Here is a 20,102-nt window from a genome sequence, read left to right as displayed (position 1 = left end):
AAAGCAGCCGGTCATGGCTGGAAGCCAGGGGCAGGGTGGATGGTGGCGGGCTCCGTGCTCAGGGCCAGGGCAGAAACCCAGACTCTCAGGGCTGGGAGGGATTTGAGGCAGGGCTCGGGGGGTGGTCACCTGGTCCAACCAACCTTTTTCCAGGGAAGGTATCACCTCCCCTGCAGCATCCCCAGTGAACTGTATCCGGGCTCAGCTTGCACACCTCCCGGAGACCAGGAACTCACTACCTCATTTAGGGTAGCAGCTCTCAATTTTGGAAATTTGGGCCATTCTTGCTTGGAACAAGCCTAAATCTGTCCCTGTCGGTCCAGACAACCAGATGACTGTCCTACAGGAAGGGCACTAGGTATTTTGGGTTCCCTTCTCTCCTTTCTGTCCAACATCCACTTTTTTGAGACAGGGTCTCACTCTGTCCCCCAGGCTGGAGTGTAGTAGTGTGATCACGGCTCACTGCAGCCTCGACCTTCCCAGGCTCAACTGATCCTCCCACCTCAACCTCCTAAGTAGCTGGGACTACATGCATGCACCACCACGCCCAGCTAACTTTTTGTACTTTTTGTAGAGATGGGGTCCCACCGTGTTGGTTAGGCTGGTCTCGAACTCCTGGGCTTAAGTGATCCGCCCGCCTCGGCCTCCCAAAGTCCTGGGATTACAGGACTGAGCCACCTCACCCGGTCCCAAAATCCACTGAATAGCTAATAAGAGCCTGTGCTGAGGGCCAGGAGAAGAGCTAAATGAACCTCATCTCCTCCTCTGGGTGGACTTCTGGGAAAGCTGGTGGGATGGGGTTAGGGAAAATGTTGTGGCTTTTTAACTCCCACTGGACAAAAATGGTGGGTTTTGAAGTACGTATAGGAGTTTACCAGATATTAATTTCCCTACCTAGACGTTCAGGTTCTGAACATGACCACTCTCTAGGCCCAATAGGGATGTGTGGACTGAGTTCTCTGCTAAATTTGCTGGAATAGAAGTTCTTGCTGAATAAATGCTCTCCAGGCCTCCCAGCCTGAACTTGCTCATTATTCCCCTCACCCTGCCTCACTCCACTCCAACCACACTGACCTCCTCCCTATTCCTCAAACTCACCAGCTCTTCTCCCACAGGGCCTTTGCACTGGCAGTGCCCTCTGCCCAGCTCCCTGGCTGCCTCCTTCTCACTAGAAGTTGTGGTCCCTCTACCTGAGGTCCAGTGTCCTATAGCACCCAGTGTTATTAGAAAGTATCCTGTTTAGGGCAGAACACGGTGGCTCATACCTGTAATCCCAGCACTTTGGAAGGCTGAGGTGGGCAGATCACTTGAGACCAGGAGTTCGAGACCAGCCAGGCTAACATGACAAAACCCTGTCTCTACTTAAAATACAAAAATTAGCCGAGCATGGTGGTGCACACCTGGGTGCAATCCCAGCTATTTGGGAGGCTGAGGCAGGAGAATCGCTTGAACCCAGGAGGCGGAGGTTGCAGTGAGCCGAGATCACGCCACTGCACTCCAGCCTGGGCAACAGAGTGAGACTCTGTCTCCAAAAAAAAAAAAAGAAAGAAAGAAAGTATCCTGTTTGGGCCTGGCATGGTGGCTCACACCTGTAATCCCAGCACTTAGGGAGGCTGAGGTGGGCAGATTGCTTGAGCCCAGGAGTTTGAATCCAGCCTGGGTAACATGGCAAAACTCTGTCTTTACAAAAACTACAAAAATTATCCGGGTGTGATGATCATGCCTGTAGTCCCAGCTACTCGGGAGGCTTAGGTGGAAGGATCACTTAAGCCCAGGAGGTCGAGGCTACAGTGAGTTCTGATCACACCACTATACTCCAGCCTGGGCAACAGAGCAAGACCCTGTCTCAAAAAAAGAAAAGAAAAGAAAAGAAAAAAAGAGAAAGCATCTTGTTGGTTGTTTTGTGCATCTGTCTCTCCCAGCCACCGCCCCACTGTGGCATGTCAATTCCAAGGCATCTGGGGCCCAGTCAGTCTCGCTCTGCTGAATCCCCAGTGCCTGCTACAGTGTCTGGCAGGAACTTCACACATGTTTTGTTTTGTTTTGTTTTGTTTTGTGAGATGGGATCTTGCTCTGTTGTCCAGGCTGGAGTACAGTGGCGTGATCATAGCTCACTGCAGCCTCGACCTCCTGAGCTTGGTCCTCCTGCCTTAGACTCTCAAGTAGCTGAGACTACACAATTGTGCCACCACACCTGACTGATTTATTTTTTGTAGAGACAGGGTTTTGTGATGTTGCCCAGGCTGGTCTCAAACTCCTGGGCTCAAGTTATCCTCCTTCCTTGGCCTCCCAAAGTGCTGGGGTTAGAAGCATGAGCCACTGCACCTGGCCTATAAATGGTTTTGAATGAATGAATGAGCTGATGGATAACGGAAGCTCTTCTTTATCCTGAGCTGCATAGGGTCTAAAAGGGACCCATGGACTTTGGAGTTGGAAAGTCTGAATTTGAATCCCAGCTCCAGCATTCACAGGCTCTGTGACCTTGGGCAAGTTGCTTAACCTCTCTGAACTTCAATGTCCTCATCTGTAAAATGGGAGTAATCATTGTGAGGGTTGGGAGTGACCATTCATGCGAAGCATGTAGCTGGGGGCCTGGCACCTACTAAGTGCTTGAAAAATCATGCGGGAGACCGGCCATCCCGGGGTCTCAAAACCATGGCCAACCTGTGTGGGCGAGATAGTGGCCTTTGAAGCTGGTGGATAGACCAACCCTGCGGGCTCCTGACTTTTCAAGTCCTGTGAGCCCTGAGTAGTTGTCTGAAAGGCGGGCACAGTGGTCCTCAGTGCATAGCGTCCTCCTGGGGGAATCACTGAGCAGGCACCGTGAGTTGCATCCCCAGGGACTGGCGAGGCCCGGCCACTTACCAGGTAAGGGTGAGCGTGCTGGGGTGGAGGTTCCACATCTCCAGGATGCAGATGACGGTCTGGAGGTAATCGGTGTAGCAGACGAGGTCGGGGCAGCCCCAGCCTGGAGGGTCAGGTGGGAGAGAGGCCTTGGTGGGTGGTGGCTTGGGACTGCAGAGAAGAGTGGGTGCCGGGGTCCCCAGGCCGGGACAAATATGAGGACTCAGGAGCTGCTAAGATGTAAGCCTGGCACCCAGGGGGCCTCGCTACCTGGGAATTCCTTGTTTGAGCACCAGTGTTTCAAGGCTGGCTATGAAGACAGGACACTCATGATGGCAAATAATATAAAACTAGCTGGTCCCCAGCTCAGCACCCTCCCCCAGAGCCCTGCGCCTGGCCACCAGGTCTGTGTCCCTCCTGGCCAAGCTCCCACTCAGAATGGCAATATCCTAAATGCCCCGGATGTGGTAGGAACCCAGCCAGCGCACACCCACACACCCCAAGAGGGTCAGGACCTCATGGAGTCAAGGACAGCTATACTGAAAATGTCCCAAAACCCTGAAAGGAAGAGGCCTCGGCTCTACAGAATTTGGCTCCACAGGACACGCTCTCTCAGAGATTCAGGAAGGTGCTTCAAGGAGCAGGAAATCGTGAGAGAATTAAGAAGCCCTCAGACACTTTTGCAGAAAGGTCTGCGTGATCCTGCAGCCAAAAATGCCACCGCCACTGCCACCGCCACCAAGAAGTCGTCAAGATATTGCCCTATGAGGCAATTTTGTTGGAAGATTTAACACCTTTCCATCCTGCTCCCCAAACATTAATTGTTTCACTGTGTCCTAAAACAGAGGTGCGATCATCATCTAAATTTTGTTAAATGTCGGACAAAATCAATGGAATAATTTGTAGTTTTGTTTTGTCTATTTGAGTGCCATTTCCACTATTTTTTGCTGCTATTTACTAGAAACTTGTACTGCCCATCTCTTTTTTTGAGATAGAATCTCTTGCTCTGTTGTCCAGACTGGAGTGCAGTGGTGTGATCTCAGCTCACAGCAGCCTCCACCTCCTGGGCTCAAGCAATCCTCCCACTTCAGCTTCCTGAGTAGCTGAGACTACCGTTGTGCGACACCATGCCTGGATAATTTTTGTGTTTTCGTAGAGACGGGGTTTCACCATGTTGCCCAGGCTGGTCTCAATCTCTGGAGCTCAAGCGATCCACCTGCCTCGGTCTCCCAAAGTGCTGGGATTATAAGATTGAGCCGTTATGCCTGGCCTTGTTCCCCTTTATAAGTGGGTTCGTTTTCGGTGGCTTTTTCCTATTTTCCCTTGACTAATGAAGACCCGTGAGGTGATGGTGGTGGTAGGTTCCCTTCTTGGGTCTCAGTCGAGGACAGAACCTATATTCGGAGCAAAGAATACTGTGTCTGGAAACATCCTTTAGTCCACTGTGGAGGTGAGAACACTGAGGCTCCAAGACTACACCACATCTCTCGTCTCTGTTGGTCTGGGCTGCTGAGACACTCACCCAGGGAAGGAAAAACCTAGTCTGTGCTAGTTTTTCATAGCCGCACACATGGCAGACATTGCTAATGGATCACAGCACTCTCTCCCCTAGGCGTGACCTCAGAATGCTTCTCAACACAGCTCTCCAGGCAGTGGCTACCAAGGGGTCTGAGTCATGGAAATAAATCTTGCTCTAGAGGGGGCTTTCCTCAGGGAGACACACAGGACTTGTCAGTGGGGTGCAAAGGAGCTAGTTCCAGCATTTGATGGAGAAAACAGGACTGATTTTGGCAAAACCTCAACACAGAGCCTCTAAGTAGCTGTGTCATCTCTGAGTCTGTACCCTCATGGTTCTTTCTCAGGGCGCTAGGAATTTGAAGAAGAGCTGCCATTCCTAGCCAGGTTCAAAGCTACCAAGGGACAGAGCTTGTTTCCAAACTTGGGGAGGCAACAGCAGCCCCCGAATGGCATGGAGGCGGCACCAGGGATGGGAGGGTGGGAAAGTGCCCGGTCAGTACCCCAGCTACAGGGCAGAGAGCCCCAGGGCCATCCCGTGTCTGGGGTTATGAAAGCGTGCAGGAGGCAGTGAGAGACGCACAAAGTGACTGTGCTGTCCCCAGCTCTGTGACTGTAAACACGTGAGTCAACACTGCTTCTCCTCCCCATGCGTAAGCTGGAGATATTGCTTGCCCTAGAGGCTGTTGAGGTGTTGAGATGACATGGTGCCTGTGCCTGCAAGCTGCCTGCACACGGCTATCACTCAACAGATAGCAGCACAGAGTGGTGAAGGCCATGCTACGGTTTGAATGTCTGTGTCCGCCCCCAAAATTCATATGCTGAAACTCAGTTGCCAATGTGATCATATTAAAAGGTGGGGACTCTAGGAGATGATTAAGTCATGGGGGCAGACCCCCCCGAATGAATTATTGATCCTGTAAGAGGGCTGGAGGAACCCAACATTCAGCCCCTTTTTGCACTTCTGCCACATGAGGATGCAGCGTGCGTCCCCTCTGGGGGTTGCAGTGTTCAAGGTGGAAACTTAAAGGCAAATATGGGGGCCAGGTGCAGTGGCTCATGCCTATAATCCCAGCGCTTTGGGAGGCAGAGGTGGGTGGATCATTTGAGGTCAGGAGTTCAAGACCAGCCTGGCCAACATGGTGAAACCCCATCTTTACTAAAAATACAAAAATTAGCCATGGCATGTGCCTGTAATCCCAGCCACTTGAAGGCTGAGGCATAAGCATTGCTTGAACCCAGGAGGCAGAGGTTGCAGTGAACCAAGATTACACCATTGCACTCCAGCCTGGGTGAGAGAGCAAGACTCAGTCTCCACAAAAAAAAAAAAAAAAAAGCAAAGATGGGACCCTCACCGGAACCCAAGCTGCTGCTGGTGCCTTGATCTTGGACTTCCCAGCCTCCAGAACTATAAGCAATAAACGTCTATAATTTATAAATTACCCAGTCTCATGTATTCAGTCACAGCAGCACAGACAGACTAAGACTGACTCCAAGAACAAATTGATCCCAGCTCCGCCTCTGCCCCGTGGTGTGGCCGTGTACCTGTCTCTTAGCCTCTCTGAGCCTCCTCAACCAAAATCTGGGTGTCATTACAACATGGGCCTTGCAGGACTGTTGGGACAGTGGAATGGGATGACGCTCCGAGCTTTGCATGCAGCCAGGGCTTGCTATCTGCACCCACCAGATGTGAAGCCATGATGGGTGACCCAAAGGCTTTTTAGAACCAAGACGGTAATGCTTGCCACTCAGAAAGGGAAAATCAAAGCTTCACATCTGTTTCCTGAAGGAGCTATTTGAGGTCCTGGGTCTTCTGGTAAAAACCAGAGAAAAATGCCCATGAGTCAGCAGAGCAGCCGTTGAGTTCCTCCCCTGCCCCTAGGCTGGCCTCCACACAAGTCTGTGCTGGATCCTGCCTCCTCATGGCCCCCTCCTCCCAGAAGCCCTCCAGGATCTCTTAGTTCTCAGCAGTGTCCTCTCAGTCAGACTCCTGACCTTCCCAGCTCTGCTTTCTAACATCGCCCCCTCTAACCACAATATCTGGTCCTCCGCAGGCTGCCTACCAAGATTCGGTCTCCTTTTGGCTCTTCCTCCTGTCCCCAGCCCAGGGACCACCAGTGCCTTCTAAGAATCCAGCGATTTCTTTGTTTGTTTATTGTTGTTGTTGTGGTTGTTGTTTTGAGACAGGGTCTCGCTCTATTGCCCAGGCTGGAGTACAATTGTCACCTTGACTCACTGCAACCTCCACCTCCCAGGTTCAAGCAATCCTCCCGCCTCAGCCCCACAAGAAGCTGAGACTACAAGCATGAGCTCCTATGCCTGGCTAATTTTTTTTTTTTCTTTTGTAGAGATAGGGCTTCACCATGTTGCCCAGGCTGGTCTTGAGATCCTGAGTTCAAACGGCTACCCTCCTCAGCCTCCCGAAGGGCTGGGATTCCCGGTGTGAGCCACCACACCCGGCGCAGCAATTGTTGAAAAACATTTCCAAGGAGAGTCATTACGAAAGGAGACACCGAGGTTAGATGGAAGGCAGAACTTCCTCACTCAGAGAGTTACAGCCAGCCAAGGCAGAGGTCAGGGGAAATGAAGGATGAAGCCTGTCATCCCCCTAGTGACACCTGAAGACATAAGCCTGCGGGCTGGGCCATGTGAGACTCACATCTACTGCTTCTGGTTCGTGGAGCTCTTTGGTGGATGGATTCTGGTTAGTGGAGAGCCGGCTACTGGACTCGTGTCAGCCTCAAGGGCACGGATGCCATCTGTTCTGAATCTGTGGACTCTAGCCGTGTTTTTGAGCCCACAAAGCCAGCCCGGCCCTAGCTCAGCTCTGTGATGGGGGCCCTCCCCACCCGCAGACCACGGGCAGCCACTTACCTCCCTGGAGCAGCAGCAGGAGCAAGGGGGCGGCCCAGCCACGCAGCATGCTGACTCCTACAGGCCTGCAAGAGATGCACAGCAGAGGGTGAACCAGGCGGGGCTCAGGGCTCCCCCAGCCTCCCCCTCATCCTGTCTCTTCTCAGGCAGACTTGCCCTCGATTCTTGGAACTGTCCTAAGAAAAAAGCAAGATCCCGCGGAGCCTGTGGATGACCCCAAGAACTCCCACCTCCTAGAAATGGCAGATTCACCCTGAGAATTCCTTCTCCCACCTTCTTCCTGTCCCCACATCACATCACAAATGCAGAGTGAATTTGTTTTATTATTTTATTTTAATATTTTTAGAGATGGGGTCGTGTTCTGCTGCCTTGGCTGGAGGGCAATGGCACAGTCACGGCTCACTGCAGCCTCGACCTCCTAGGCTCAAGCGATCCTCCTGCATCAGCCTCCCGAGTAGCTGGGACCAAAGGCACGTGCCACCATGCCTGGCTAATTTTTAACACATTTTTGTATGGATGGTATCTTGCTATGTTGCCCAGGCTGGTCTCAAACTCCTGGGCTCATGTGATCCTCCTACCTTGGCCTCTCAAAGTGCTGGGATGACAGGTGTGAGCCACCATGCCCAGCACAGGGTGAATTTAAAGAGTGAGGAGATTGCTGACTATTTTGCCCTTGCTGAGCCTATTGATGTAGCATTGTGTGTGAAATTAAATTATGTATGAATCTATCTAACAAAGAAAGAGGGAGAGAAAATGAGAAGAAGAGAGGGAGAGAAGAAGAAAAAACTAGTTTGGAAAGTGGGATCTTCTGAGGAGCAATTTTGGATCTTCCTTCCTGTAAACATCCATGTTGATAGCTCAGTAAATTGGCCTTTTTATTTTATTTTTTTTAGACAAAGTCTCACTCTATTGCCCAGGCTGGAGTGCAGTGGCCCGATCTCGGCTCACTGCAACCTCTACCTCCCAGGTTCAAGCGATTCTCCTGCCTGAGCTTCCCAAGTAGCTGGGAATACAGGTGGCCGCCGCCACGCCCAGCTAATTTTTGCATTTTTAGTAGAGACAGAGTTTTGCCATGTGGACCAGGCTGGTCTCGAACTCCTGGCCACAGATGATACACCTGCCTCAGCCTCTCAAAGTGCTGGAATTACAGGCATGAGTCACTGTGCCCAGCCATCAATAAATTGGCTTCTTACTGAATAATAAATCCAAAGTTAACCCACAAAGTTAACCCCTGCTGAATACTTAAGGTTAGCCCAATAATCAGGCTTCTTACTCCATTACAAAGCCCAGATTAGCCCACTGGGGAGCATGCTAGGAAATCCAGGCCCAGCCAAACAGAGAAAACTTGACCTCCTAATTTGGGCCAGGATGGAGAAGGAAGCTCTTTGGGGAACAGAGTGAGGTTATCTGGGAAGAGTGGCCTTTTCTGTCTTGGGCAGATGAATGACCCACCAAGCTTGCAATGCCAGGCTCCTCCTGGGACTTGTCTGTTGCACCCACCAGCTCTGTGTCTGTTTGAGAAAGTGCCAACCAGAGGGCAGCGGTCCACCTATCTAGACTCAGGAGCCCCTCCCAGACCAGCCCCCACAGACAAGAAGGGAGCTAAAGCTAAACCTAAGAGGGATGTCCCCTGCAGGACCCAAGTCATAGGCATGGCTTTCTCCAGACACTATGCCTGACTCCACAAGGGGAAGATCCTCCTCCTCTGCGCCGGGGTTCCCAAAGATCCTCCTCTGGCCCCATCCATAGTTCCCTCTGACGTCCCTCACAGAGTCACCAAAGAACCCTGGGTCAGGGCACAGGCTGGGGAGCCAGGGAGGTTCAGATGACCAACTGTGTGGCTCCGGGCCAGTCCGTTGCCCTCTCTGAGCCTTGTAAAGTGGAAACAGCAAGGCCTGCTTCCAGGCTTCTTGTGAGAATTCAAGGAGGTGATTTGCATAAAACCCTGGGGATGGCCCCCATCACATAAACACTCAACCAACAGCTGTAATGGATGGAGAATGTACAGCATCAGAAATGGAAGGGGTCTCAGAATGATCCAGCCAAGAGTTGTGAAAATATCTCATTTCCAAAATTTTGGCCATATTTGTATACTGTGTGCACTGTTGTTTATTTTAATATATATTTTAATGTATTTTCCATAGATAAGCACACTTAAAAATTTAACTCCAGCATCATCCTAAGCAATAACATTGCTACTCAAATAAAATAATGTTGGGGTAGATGCTGTTTCAACCTGCTTTTAGGAATATGAATCTTGTGGGGTTCCAACCCCTGCAGAGGTCCCGTTCTCGCACTTTGAAGATGTGGCCTCTGATCACAGGAGGGGGAGTCTGTGTCTGCCCCCTCACTATTGTGTCCACATCCATCACCCCAGCCACAGTGCGAATCCTGACATAGCTCTGTCCCTGTCACTCCCTGATGGCTTTATCTTGACCACAGCACAACAGAGTGCAAACTCCTTTGCCCAGATTCAAGGTTCCTCATCCCCAGCTTGACCAACATAGCAAGACCTTGTCTCTACCAAAAACAAAAATAGAAGTAAAAATAAGTTAGCCGGGTGGCACACACCTGTGGTCTCAGCTATTCGGGAGGCTGAGGAATGAGGATCGCTTGAGTGCAGGAGGTCCAGGCTGCAGTGAGCCATGATTGCACTATTGCACTCCAGCCTGAATGAAAGAGTGAAACCCTGTCTTTACAAAAACAGACAAACAAAAAACTCCTCATCCCTCTTAATTTCTTACCTCTGCCTACATCACAGAGCCCTAGGGATGCGGAGCGGGTACCTGCTGCTTCTGCCTGCCCGGCGTCTCTTCCCAAAGAGCTCCTCCATCTGAGCTGCCTCTAGTGGTTTGTCTGAGGCTGACTCCACCCCATGCTCCACAAAGTGGGCTCCTGACCCAGGCTTGGCCAATCAAAACACCCCATCTGTCTGACCACAATGATTGCATCAGGGATGGATGTCAACCCAGGCAAGGCCAGTGAAAGCAGTCCTGAGATTTTTTTTTTTCTAGAACTCTAGAAAACTGACACTTTTTTTTGGTATCTTCTGAGAGCTTGTAGCCATCTTTGTCACCTCGTAGAGACAGCCTCCTTGAAAATGGCATCCATACTGAGAAATACAAATCAGGAGTCCCCATGGCATCATGTGAGGTCCTGGATCCAGCCATATCTGATGTCCACCCTGTGGACTTCTCATTTCTATGAGCCAAAAACCACCTATGTTGCTCAATCACATTGAATTCTATTTCTGTCACTTGCCACCAAAGATCCCTGACACAGTGGAGTAGAGAAAAGAGCTCAGACTTTGAAACCAGAAGATCTTGGGAGCAAATAGTAGCTCTTCTCTGGCTCTTTTACTCTCTGAACTCAGTGACCATCTCTGAAATGGGGACAATAGTGCTCACTGCACCTGGCAGTGAAGAAGAGGCTGTGAGAAAGCAGATGTGGTAGTGCTTCATGGACTGTGAAGTGCTGTACCAGTGCATGGGTTTCCTGACATTACTGGCCGACTACCCTGAATTACTCATCATCTCCCTGGCAGCCCAGCCTTCGTCATGCATCTCTGCCTCTGCCGGAGCAGACTCCTCCCCTCCAACACCTTTCCCCTCCCATCCTCTCAACTCAGCTTTCACGGTCCACATGCTGTATCCCTGCAGCCGCACTGGAGCGTTCTAGAACTCCTGCCACTGGCCTATTGCATTTGAGATTTTCACTGGTGCTACTATTAATTATCCACTTACTATTGATCTTTACCTTGCCTTCTATTTTTTACTCCAATAAACATGTCTCAAAAATATTATATCATGACCATCGGCAGATAACTGACATGAAATAGACACGGAGTATGTGCCATGCTGGTTAAGACACAGACTATGGAGCTGGCCGGTCTCAGTTCAAATCCCAGCTCTGCCACTTACAGGTTTTTGTGGCCTTGGGCAGTTTGCTTAACCTTTCTGGGCCTCATCTGTAATATGGGAATAACAATGATCACGGTACCTGCCTCATAGGTCCTTGGGAGAATTACATTAGTCAACATTTATAAAGCATTTAGAACAGTGCCTGGCATATAGGAGATATTATATAAGCGTTACTTAAACAAAACAATCAACTTACCATAAAACTAAATACAATAAACCATAAAAACTAAATACAAGAAAAACAAAGGCAGTAATTGAATTTTAGTGAGATGCTACTGCCTGCCTGAGAGTCCTAGAAGCTGGAGATGTGGTTTGTCTTTGTTTAAAGTTCAGAAAGGGAGGCCAGGCACAGTGGCTTATGCCTGTAATCCCAGCACTTTGGGAGGCCGAAGTGGGAGGATCACTTGAGGTCAGGAGTTTGAGACCAGCCTGGCCAACATGGTAAAATCCCATCTCTACTAAAAATGCAAAAATTAGCCGGGCGTCATGGTGTGTGCCTATAATCCCAGCTACTCTGGAAGCTGAGACAGGAGAATTGCTTGAACCCAGGAGGAGGCAGAGGTCGCAGTGAGCAGAGATTACACCACTGTACTCCAGCCTGGGCAACAGAGCAAGACACTGTGTCTCAAAAAAAAAAAAAAAAAAAGAGAGAGAGAGAGTAGTGTTTAAGACACAATAGCACCAGATCGAGAGTCTTGCTTCCTCCGTCAGCAGGGTGAGTGATGAAAGGTCTAACGCTTTCACTAGGGGATCCAGGGATATTTAACACTGTTAAAAATAAACTGCTCATTTCTGGAAAACATCAGCTTAAAAATACAGACTTTCTCCATCACTCCCTCCTCACGCTCCCACAGCACCACGTGGGCCCCTCCCCCAATTCCACTGCCTTCTCTGCCCCGAATCCATCCCCTTCTGGGTCTTTGCACGCAGGCCGACTCCTGAGGGCAACAGCACCTTGTCCTCAGATGCAGATCGGGTCACCATGTGTTTCCTGCAAGGACAGAAATTGTCTTAGGAGGCTTCCTGCTACAGGAGCCCCTTGATATGGTTTGGATATTTGTCCCACCCAAATCTCATGTTGAAACATCATCCCCGATGTTGGAGGTGGGGCCTGGTGGGAGGTGATTGGATCATGGGGGAGGATTTCTCATGAATGGCTCAGCGCCATCCCCTTGGTGATGAGTGAGTTCACCTGAGATCTAGTTGTTTAGAAGTGTGTGGTGCTTCCCCTTTCTCTCTTTTGCATCGACTCTCGCTACGTGATGTGTCGGCTCCTGGTTCACTTTCTGCCTTGAGTAAAGGCTCCCTGAGAGCCTCCTTACCAGAAGCCGAGCAGATGCTGGCACCATGCTTGTACAGCTACAGAATGATGAGCCAATTAAACCTCTTTTCTTTATAAATTACCTAATCTCAGGTATTGCTTTATGGCAATGCAAGAATGGCCTAACACACCACTGCAGCACCCAACCTCTGCAGTGTCCTATGGAGCAGTGAAGCGCACCTGACTTGGAGCGTGCCAGGTCCCAGCTGTATGTCTATGGGTAAGTTCCCTAGCCCCTCTGATTCTCTGTTTTCTCATCTATAAAATTGAGGTCATTAATCTTTGCTGCAGTTTGTCATGAGCATTAAAAGCATCATCGAATTTGAAGTCCTGTAGGTGCGTTTATCCACCAGTTTCAGTCCTGAGAAATATTTCCTGGAGTTGCTGTAATTCATACTAAAAGTTGACCAACTTCAGGAGATTCTGGGGAAATGGAGAAGCTTGGGGCAGGAAATTAGACTGAGGTGAGTGCTATGGAGAATATAAGGTGCTTAACTTCACAGTGGACGCAATGGCTCATGCCTGTAATCCCAACACTTTGGGAGGCTGAGGTGGGTGGATCACCTGAGGTCAGGAGTTTGAGACCAGCCTGGCCAACACGGTGAAACCCATCTCTACTAAAAATACAAAAATTAGCCAGGCATGGTGGTGGGTGCCTGTAATCCCACCTACTCTGGAGGCTGAGGCAGGAGAATCACTTGAATCTGGAAGGTGGAGGTTGCAGTGAGCCAAGATCACACCATTGTGCTCTAGCCTGGACAACAGAGCAAGACTCCATTTCAAAAAAAAAAAGAAATGAAATACAAAGAAATACCATTTTAATTTTGTCAGATTAGCCAAAACTAAAAGTCTGATGACATCACATGTTGCTCAGGATATGATATAATAGGAACTCTCATTTATGGCCAGAGAATATGTAAATTATTACCATTGGTCTGGTAAAAAGTTTGGCATGACCTAATAAAAGCAAACACATGCCCTACCTAAGACTGCGTAACTTCACTCTTGAAATTCTTCTGGCGTGTCTACAGCAGCATTGATTTTAACAGTGAAAAATTGGAAACAATCTAAATAGCCATCATCAGGAGAGTGAAAAAATAAATCGCAATATTGTCACTCCGTGTAAACATGAATGATTTACAGTCCCACACAACAAAGTGAATGACTCTCACCAACAAAATTTGGAGTGGAAAAAAGGAAGTTCGAGGACAGCATAAGCATAATAACAGCATCTACACCACACTGAAAACCATACAAAATCATCTTATATATTTCTTAGGTGAGCATACTTGTCATAAAAATATTTAAAAATTCATGGGGATAATAACAACAAATTTTGAATAGTGTGGAAAAGGAGGGGGTGTGAGAAAGAGGAACGTTCAAGGGTCTCAACAGTTCGGTAAAGCTTGGTGAAGCTACCATGGGTGCTGATTATATTTTATGCCCTTTTGTATGTTCAAACTATTTCATAACATTTTAAATGTAAAGGAGGCTTAGTTTTGTAAAATAAAATATGGATGAGGGACTTCCACTTCTGGCTATAATGAAGTGACCATTGTCAGACTAATCCTCCCAATGAGGGCAACTACTAAGCATAAAAAAAAAAAAAAAAAAAAAATGCACAAGAGAGTGACAAGTTATATAGTACTTAACAGAAAAAAAAATGCATTGAAGTTCTGCACTCAATTTCCCCTGAAATCATGTGCCAAGTCATTGAAAATAAGTAGCATGCCAAGAAACTTAGCAAAAAACACCTGCTAATAGGTGGGAAAACTAAGAAGGAATTTTCACAGTTTTACAAGCTGAGGAAAGAATTAGAGTTCAGGGCCCAGCAAAAAAAAAAAAAAAAAAAAAAAAAAAGATGGGCCCTGGTGAGTACCCAGCTATTTAGAAAAGACTATTCCTTGGGAATATGGAAAAATTAGAAATAGTTCATTCTTGACTGCATCAAGGTGTGATCTGCTTATATGCTATATCTCTGCTAGAAGAAAATTTAAATGGATCTAGAAAAAGTTAGCTTCATCCAAAGCCTCTATACTTTTTATACATAATGCCCAATATTCAGCTAAAATTACAAGGCTAATCAGAAAACAGTATCAAGTGATCAACAATGAAGATAAAATAGATAATAGAAACAGTTACATAGGTGAATTGGAAAATGGCATTATCAGATGTGATTTAAAATAACTATGATTAATGTGTTCAAAAATTCTACCAGAAATTTGGAACCTATTTAAAAAGTAGCAATCCTAGAACTGAAAAATATAATAACTGAAGTTTATAAGAGCTGAAGAGATGGATTTGGCAACATAGTAGCAATATCAGAAGAGAAGATTAGTAAACTGGAAGATTGGTCAATAGAAAATACCAAGATTGAAGCATGCAGAGAAGAAAAGTTCAAAAATACAGAAAAGAGCAAAAGAGACATAGAAGACATTGTGAAAAGATCTAACATACATGCATTTGCAATTAAGAAACAGAAGAGAGACAAAACAAGGTAGACAAAATAGGAGTGATCTCAGTTAAAATTTTTTTCCAAACTAACAAAAGACATTAAGCCACAGATTTAAATAGCTCTACAAACCACAAAAAGGATAAATACAAAGAAAACCACATCTGGGCATATCATAGAAAAACTATTTAAAAAACTAAAAGACAAAGGTATGCAGTATGCAGAGAAAAAAGACACTTCACCGTGTTCAAGGAAGCAACAATAAGACTGGCAGCTGACTTTTTAACAAAATGATGGAAGACAGCGGACAATGGAACAACTTCTTTCAATGCTGAAATTTCAAAAGCCAACTTAGAATTTTATATCCAGAAAAAAATCTCTTAAAAAATAAAGACAAGGTCAATATAATAAGGAGATCTATAAAAATATCACAGTTAACATTCATACTTAATGGTAAAGAAATGAAAGCTTTGCTCCTAAGATCATGAACAAGACAAGTACGATCACTCTTGTGACTTTTATAAAACATTTTACTAGAGGTTCTAGCCAAGGCAATTAGGTAAGGAAAAGAAATAAAAACCATTCAGATTGGAAAAGAAGAAGTAAACCATTTCTCTTTGCAGATAATATGATCTTGTATGTACAAAACTAAAGGAATTTACACCTAAAACAAAAACCAATTAGAGTTAATAAACAAATTTAGCATAGTTGTAGAATATCAGATCAATAGACACAAATAATGATATTTTATACACACTGGCAATAAATAATCTGAAGATGAAATTAAGAAAGTGATTTCATTTACAATAATACAAAACAGAATAAAATGATTAAATTTAACACTATTCATTAGTTATGTTAATATGAGATGAATTCATGTATTCATGTGAGACTTGTGCAATAAAATCTACAAATGTTATTGAAATAAATTATAGAAAACCTAAATAAATGAAGGATATACCATGTTCATAGATTGGAAAACTTAATGTTATCAAGATGATGCCTCGAATTGATCTACAGATTCAAAGTAATCTCTATAAAAATCCCAGCTGGCTCTTTTTTTTTTTTTTTTCCCACAGAAATTGACAAACTAGGACTGCCTGAGAGTCCTAGAAGCTGGAGATGTGGTTTGTATTTGTTTAAAGTTAAGAAAGGCAGGCCAGGCACATGGGCTCATGCCTGTAATCCCAGCACTTTGGGAAGCTGGGAGTAGAATAGCCGAAAAGATTTTGAGAAAGAACACAGTTAGAGGAGTCAAACTTCCTTATTTCAAAGCTTACTACAAAGCTACACTTATCAACACTGTGGTACTGACACATAGATGTACATATAGATCAGTGGGACTGAACTGAGAGTTCAAAAATAAGTGCATACATTTATGTTTAACTGATTCTTGATGTGGGTGCCAAAACAATTCAATGGGGGGAAAGAATAGTCTTTAAAACAAAAGGTACTGCAGAAATAGATATCCACAATGCAATATAATGAAGCTAGATTTCTACTTCACACCATATCCAAAAATGTACTCAAAATAGATTAAAGACCTAGATGTAAAAAGTAAAACTATTAAACTCTTAGAATAAAACCTAGGTGTAACTCTTCATGATCTTGTAGTTTCTTAATAGTTTCTTAAATGTGACGCAAAAGCATAAGTAAACAAAGAAAAAATAGATCTATCAAACTGTATCAAAATTTAAAATGTTTGTGCTTCAAGGATACTATCAAGAAAGTAAAACTATAACATGCAGCTTGGGAAAAAAGTATTTGCACATCACGTATTTGTTAAAGGTCTGGCATTTAGAATATATAAAGAACTCTTGCAACTCAAGATCTAAAAGACAAGAATTAAAATTTTAAATGGGCAAAATATTTGAATAGACATTTCTCCAAAGAAGATAGCCAAATAAGAAACACATGAAAAGGTGGCCACTGACCTTACTCTCTAGAGAGATGCAAATCACGAACATAATGAGATACCCCTTCACATGCATTAGGAGGGTAATGATAATCAATCACAAGTATGAATGAGAAATTTGAACCCTTATACATAGCTGGTGAGAATGTGAAATGGTGCAGCCACTAAGGAAAACAGTTTTGCAGTTTCTCAAAACGTTAAATGCAGTCACGTGCTGCGTAATGACATTTCAGTCAATGACAGACTGCATGTACATAGGCAGGCCCATAGGACTATAATGAAGGTGAATAATTCCTATTGTCTAGTGATGTCATAACACAACACTTTACTAATGGTCTTGTGACGATGCTGGTGGACACAAATTTACTGCACTACCAGTCATATAAAAGTATAGCATATGCAGGGCTAGGTGCGGTGGCTCACGCCTGTAATCCCAGCACTTTGGAAGATCTAGGCGGGCAGATCATTTGAGGTCAGGAGATCGAGACCATCCTGGCTAACATGGTGAAACCCCGTCTCTACTAAAAAATACAAAAAACTAGCTGGGCGAGGTGGCGGGCACCTGTAGTCCCAGCTACTCGGGAGGCTGAGGCAGGAGAATGGCGTAAACCCAGGAGGCTGAGCTTGCAGTGAGCCGAGATCACCCCACTGCACTCCAGCCGGGGTGACAGAGCGAGACCATCTCAAAAAACAAAAACAAAAAATTAGCCAGACCTGGTGACACATGCCTGTAGTCCCAGCTCCTCAGGAGGTTGAGGCAGGAGAATCACTTGAATGGGGAGGCAGAGGTAGCAGTGAACCGAGATTATGCCACTGCACTCCAGCCTGGACAACAGAGCGAGATTCTGTCTCAAAAAAAAAAAAAAAAAAAAAGATAGCCTATACACTTATGTATTGTACATAATGCTCAATAATAATAATAATAAACTATGTTACTGGTGTATGTCTTTACTATACTATATCTTAAATCACTATTTTAAGGTGTGCTCCTTGTCCTTATTTTAAAAAATGTTGGATGGGCACAGTGGCTCATGCCTGTAATCCCAGCACTTTGGGAGGCTGAGGCAGGCGGATCACTTGAGGTCAGGAGTTGGAAACCAGCCTGGCTAACATGGTGAAACCCCGTCTCTACTGAAAATACAAAAATTAGCCAGGCATGGTGGTGTGTGCCTGTAATTCCAGCTATTTGTGAGACTGAGGCACAAGAATCGCTTGAACCCAGGAGGCGGAGGCTGCAGTGAGCCAAAATCGCACCTCTGCACCCCAGCCTGGGTGACAAGGCGAGACTCTTAAAAACAAACAAAAATGTTAACTGTAAAACAGCCTCAGGCAGGTCCTTCAGGATGGATTCCAGAAGAAGGCACCGTTATCATAGGACATGGCGGCTCCATGTGTGTTTTTGCCCCTGAAGACCTTCCAGTGGGACAAAATGTGGAGGTGGAAGATAGTCATAGTGATGCGCTTGACCCTGAGTAGGCCTAGGCTAATGTGTGTGTTTGTGTCTTAGATGTTTTGTTTTTTGTTTTTTGGGGTTTTTTGGGATGGAGTTTTGCTCTTATTGCCCAGGCTGGAGTGCAATGGCACAGTCTCGGTTTTCCCGGGTTCAAGAGATTCTCCTGCCTCAGCCTCCCAAGTAGCTGGGATTATAGGCGCCTACCACCATGCTTGGCTACTTTTGTATTTTTAGTAGAGACGGGGTTTCACCATGTTGGCCAGGCTGGTCTCAAACTCCTGATTGCAGGTGATCCGCCCTCCTTGGCCTCTCAAAGTGCTGGGATTACAGGTGTGAGCCACCACGCCCGGCGTGTCTTAGGTGTTAACAAAAAAAAATTTTTTAAGTAAAAAAATAAAAAATAAAAAATTTAAAAATATAATATATAAAAACACTTTTAGAATAAGACTATAAAGAAAAAATATTTTGTATAGCTGTACAACGTGTTTGTGTCTTAAGATGTGTTAGTACAAGAGTACATGAAAACACTTAAGTGTTATTACAATAAGATAACTGTTATTACAAACGTGTTATTCAAAAAGTTTTAAGAAGTTAAAACGTTTATAAAGGAAAAATGTTGGCAGCACACGGTGGCTCACACCTGTAATCCCAGCACTTTGGGAGGCCAAGGCGGGCAGACCATGAGGTCAAGAGATCAAGACTATCCTGGCTAACATGGTGAAACCCCATCTCTACTAAAAATACAAAAAAATTAGCCAGGTGTGGTGGCAGGCGCCTGTAGTCCCAGCTACTAGGGAGGCTGAGGCAGGAGAATTGCTTAAACCTGGGAGGTGGAAGTTGCAGTGAGCTGAGATTGCGACACTGCACTCCAGCCTGGGCGATAGAGTGAAACTCTGTCTCAAAAAATAAAATAAAATAAAATAAAGGAAAAATGTTACAGTAAGCTAAATTTAATTTATTATTTTAAAAATTCAAATAAATTCAGAGTAGCCTAAGAGTCCAGTGTTGATAAAGTTTACAGGAGTGTACAGTAATGTCCTGGGACTTCACGTTCCCTCAGCACTTACTCACTGACATTCAGAGCAACTTCTAATCCTGCAAACTCCATTCATGGTAAGAGCCCTACACAGGCGTGCCATTTTTTTCATATTTTATATCATGTTTTCACTGTACTTTTTCTATGTTTAGATACACAAATACTTACAATTGTGTTACAGTTGCCTACAGTATTCAGTACCGTATCATGCTGTGCAGGTTTATAGCCTATTAGCAACAGGCTATAAGACACAGCCTAGGTGTGTAGTAGGCTATGCCATCTAGGTTTGTGTAAGTACACTCTATGACATTCACACAATGACAAAATTACCTAATGACACATTTCTCAGAATGTATCCTCATCATTAAGCAACGTGTGACTGTACAGTGTTGCCATATGACCAAAAAATTTCACACCTAGGTATATAGTGAAGAGAATTGACCAGATGCAGTGGCTCATGCCTTGTAATCCCAGCATATTGGGAGGCCGAGGTGGGAGGGTTGCTTGAGGCCAGGAGTTTAAGACTAGCCTGGATAACATGGCAAGACCTCATCTCTACAAAAATTAAAATTAAAACATTTGCTGGGCATGGTGGTCTGCACCTGTGGACCCAGCTACTCAGAAGGCTACGGTGGGAGGATCACTTGAGCTCAAGAGTTTGAGGCTACAGTGAGCTGTTTTTCACACCATTGCACTCCAGCCTGGGTGACAGGGTGTGACCCTGTCTCAAAAAAAAAAAAAAGAAAGAAAGAAAGAAAGAAAGAAAGAAAGA

The 20,102-nt window shown here is 45.8% G+C and overlaps 1 protein-coding gene across 5 annotated transcripts in view; it reads right to left on the bottom strand.

The window, feature by feature from the left end:
- LOC105463221 (interleukin 21 receptor) overlaps positions 1-20,102 on the bottom strand; it is a 48,941-nt gene that overhangs the window by 13,303 nt on the left and 15,536 nt on the right. Inside the window, exons 2-4 of one of the 5 annotated variants that reach the window (XM_011710188.2) lie at positions 12,108-12,144; positions 7,234-7,298; positions 2,866-3,015 (exon numbers count right to left, since the gene is read on the bottom strand). In XM_011710188.2, coding sequence (XP_011708490.2) covers positions 2,866-3,015; positions 7,234-7,298; positions 12,108-12,137 — 245 coding nt within the window. In that variant the 5' untranslated portion in view covers positions 12,138-12,144. Of the gene's footprint in view, positions 1-2,865; positions 3,016-7,233; positions 7,299-9,804; positions 9,903-9,977; positions 11,779-12,107; positions 12,145-20,102 lie in introns of those variants that run through there. The other 4 variants (XM_071084293.1, XM_071084292.1, XM_011710194.2 and 1 more) reach the window with 4 other exon arrangements.

The sequence above is a fragment of the Macaca nemestrina genome, chromosome 18 (assembly GCF_043159975.1).
Source record: "Macaca nemestrina isolate mMacNem1 chromosome 18, mMacNem.hap1, whole genome shotgun sequence".
Taxonomy (NCBI): domain Eukaryota; kingdom Metazoa; phylum Chordata; class Mammalia; order Primates; family Cercopithecidae; genus Macaca; species Macaca nemestrina.
Note: the sequence above shows the minus strand (reverse complement) of the source record. Positions and strands in the feature narration are given on the sequence as shown.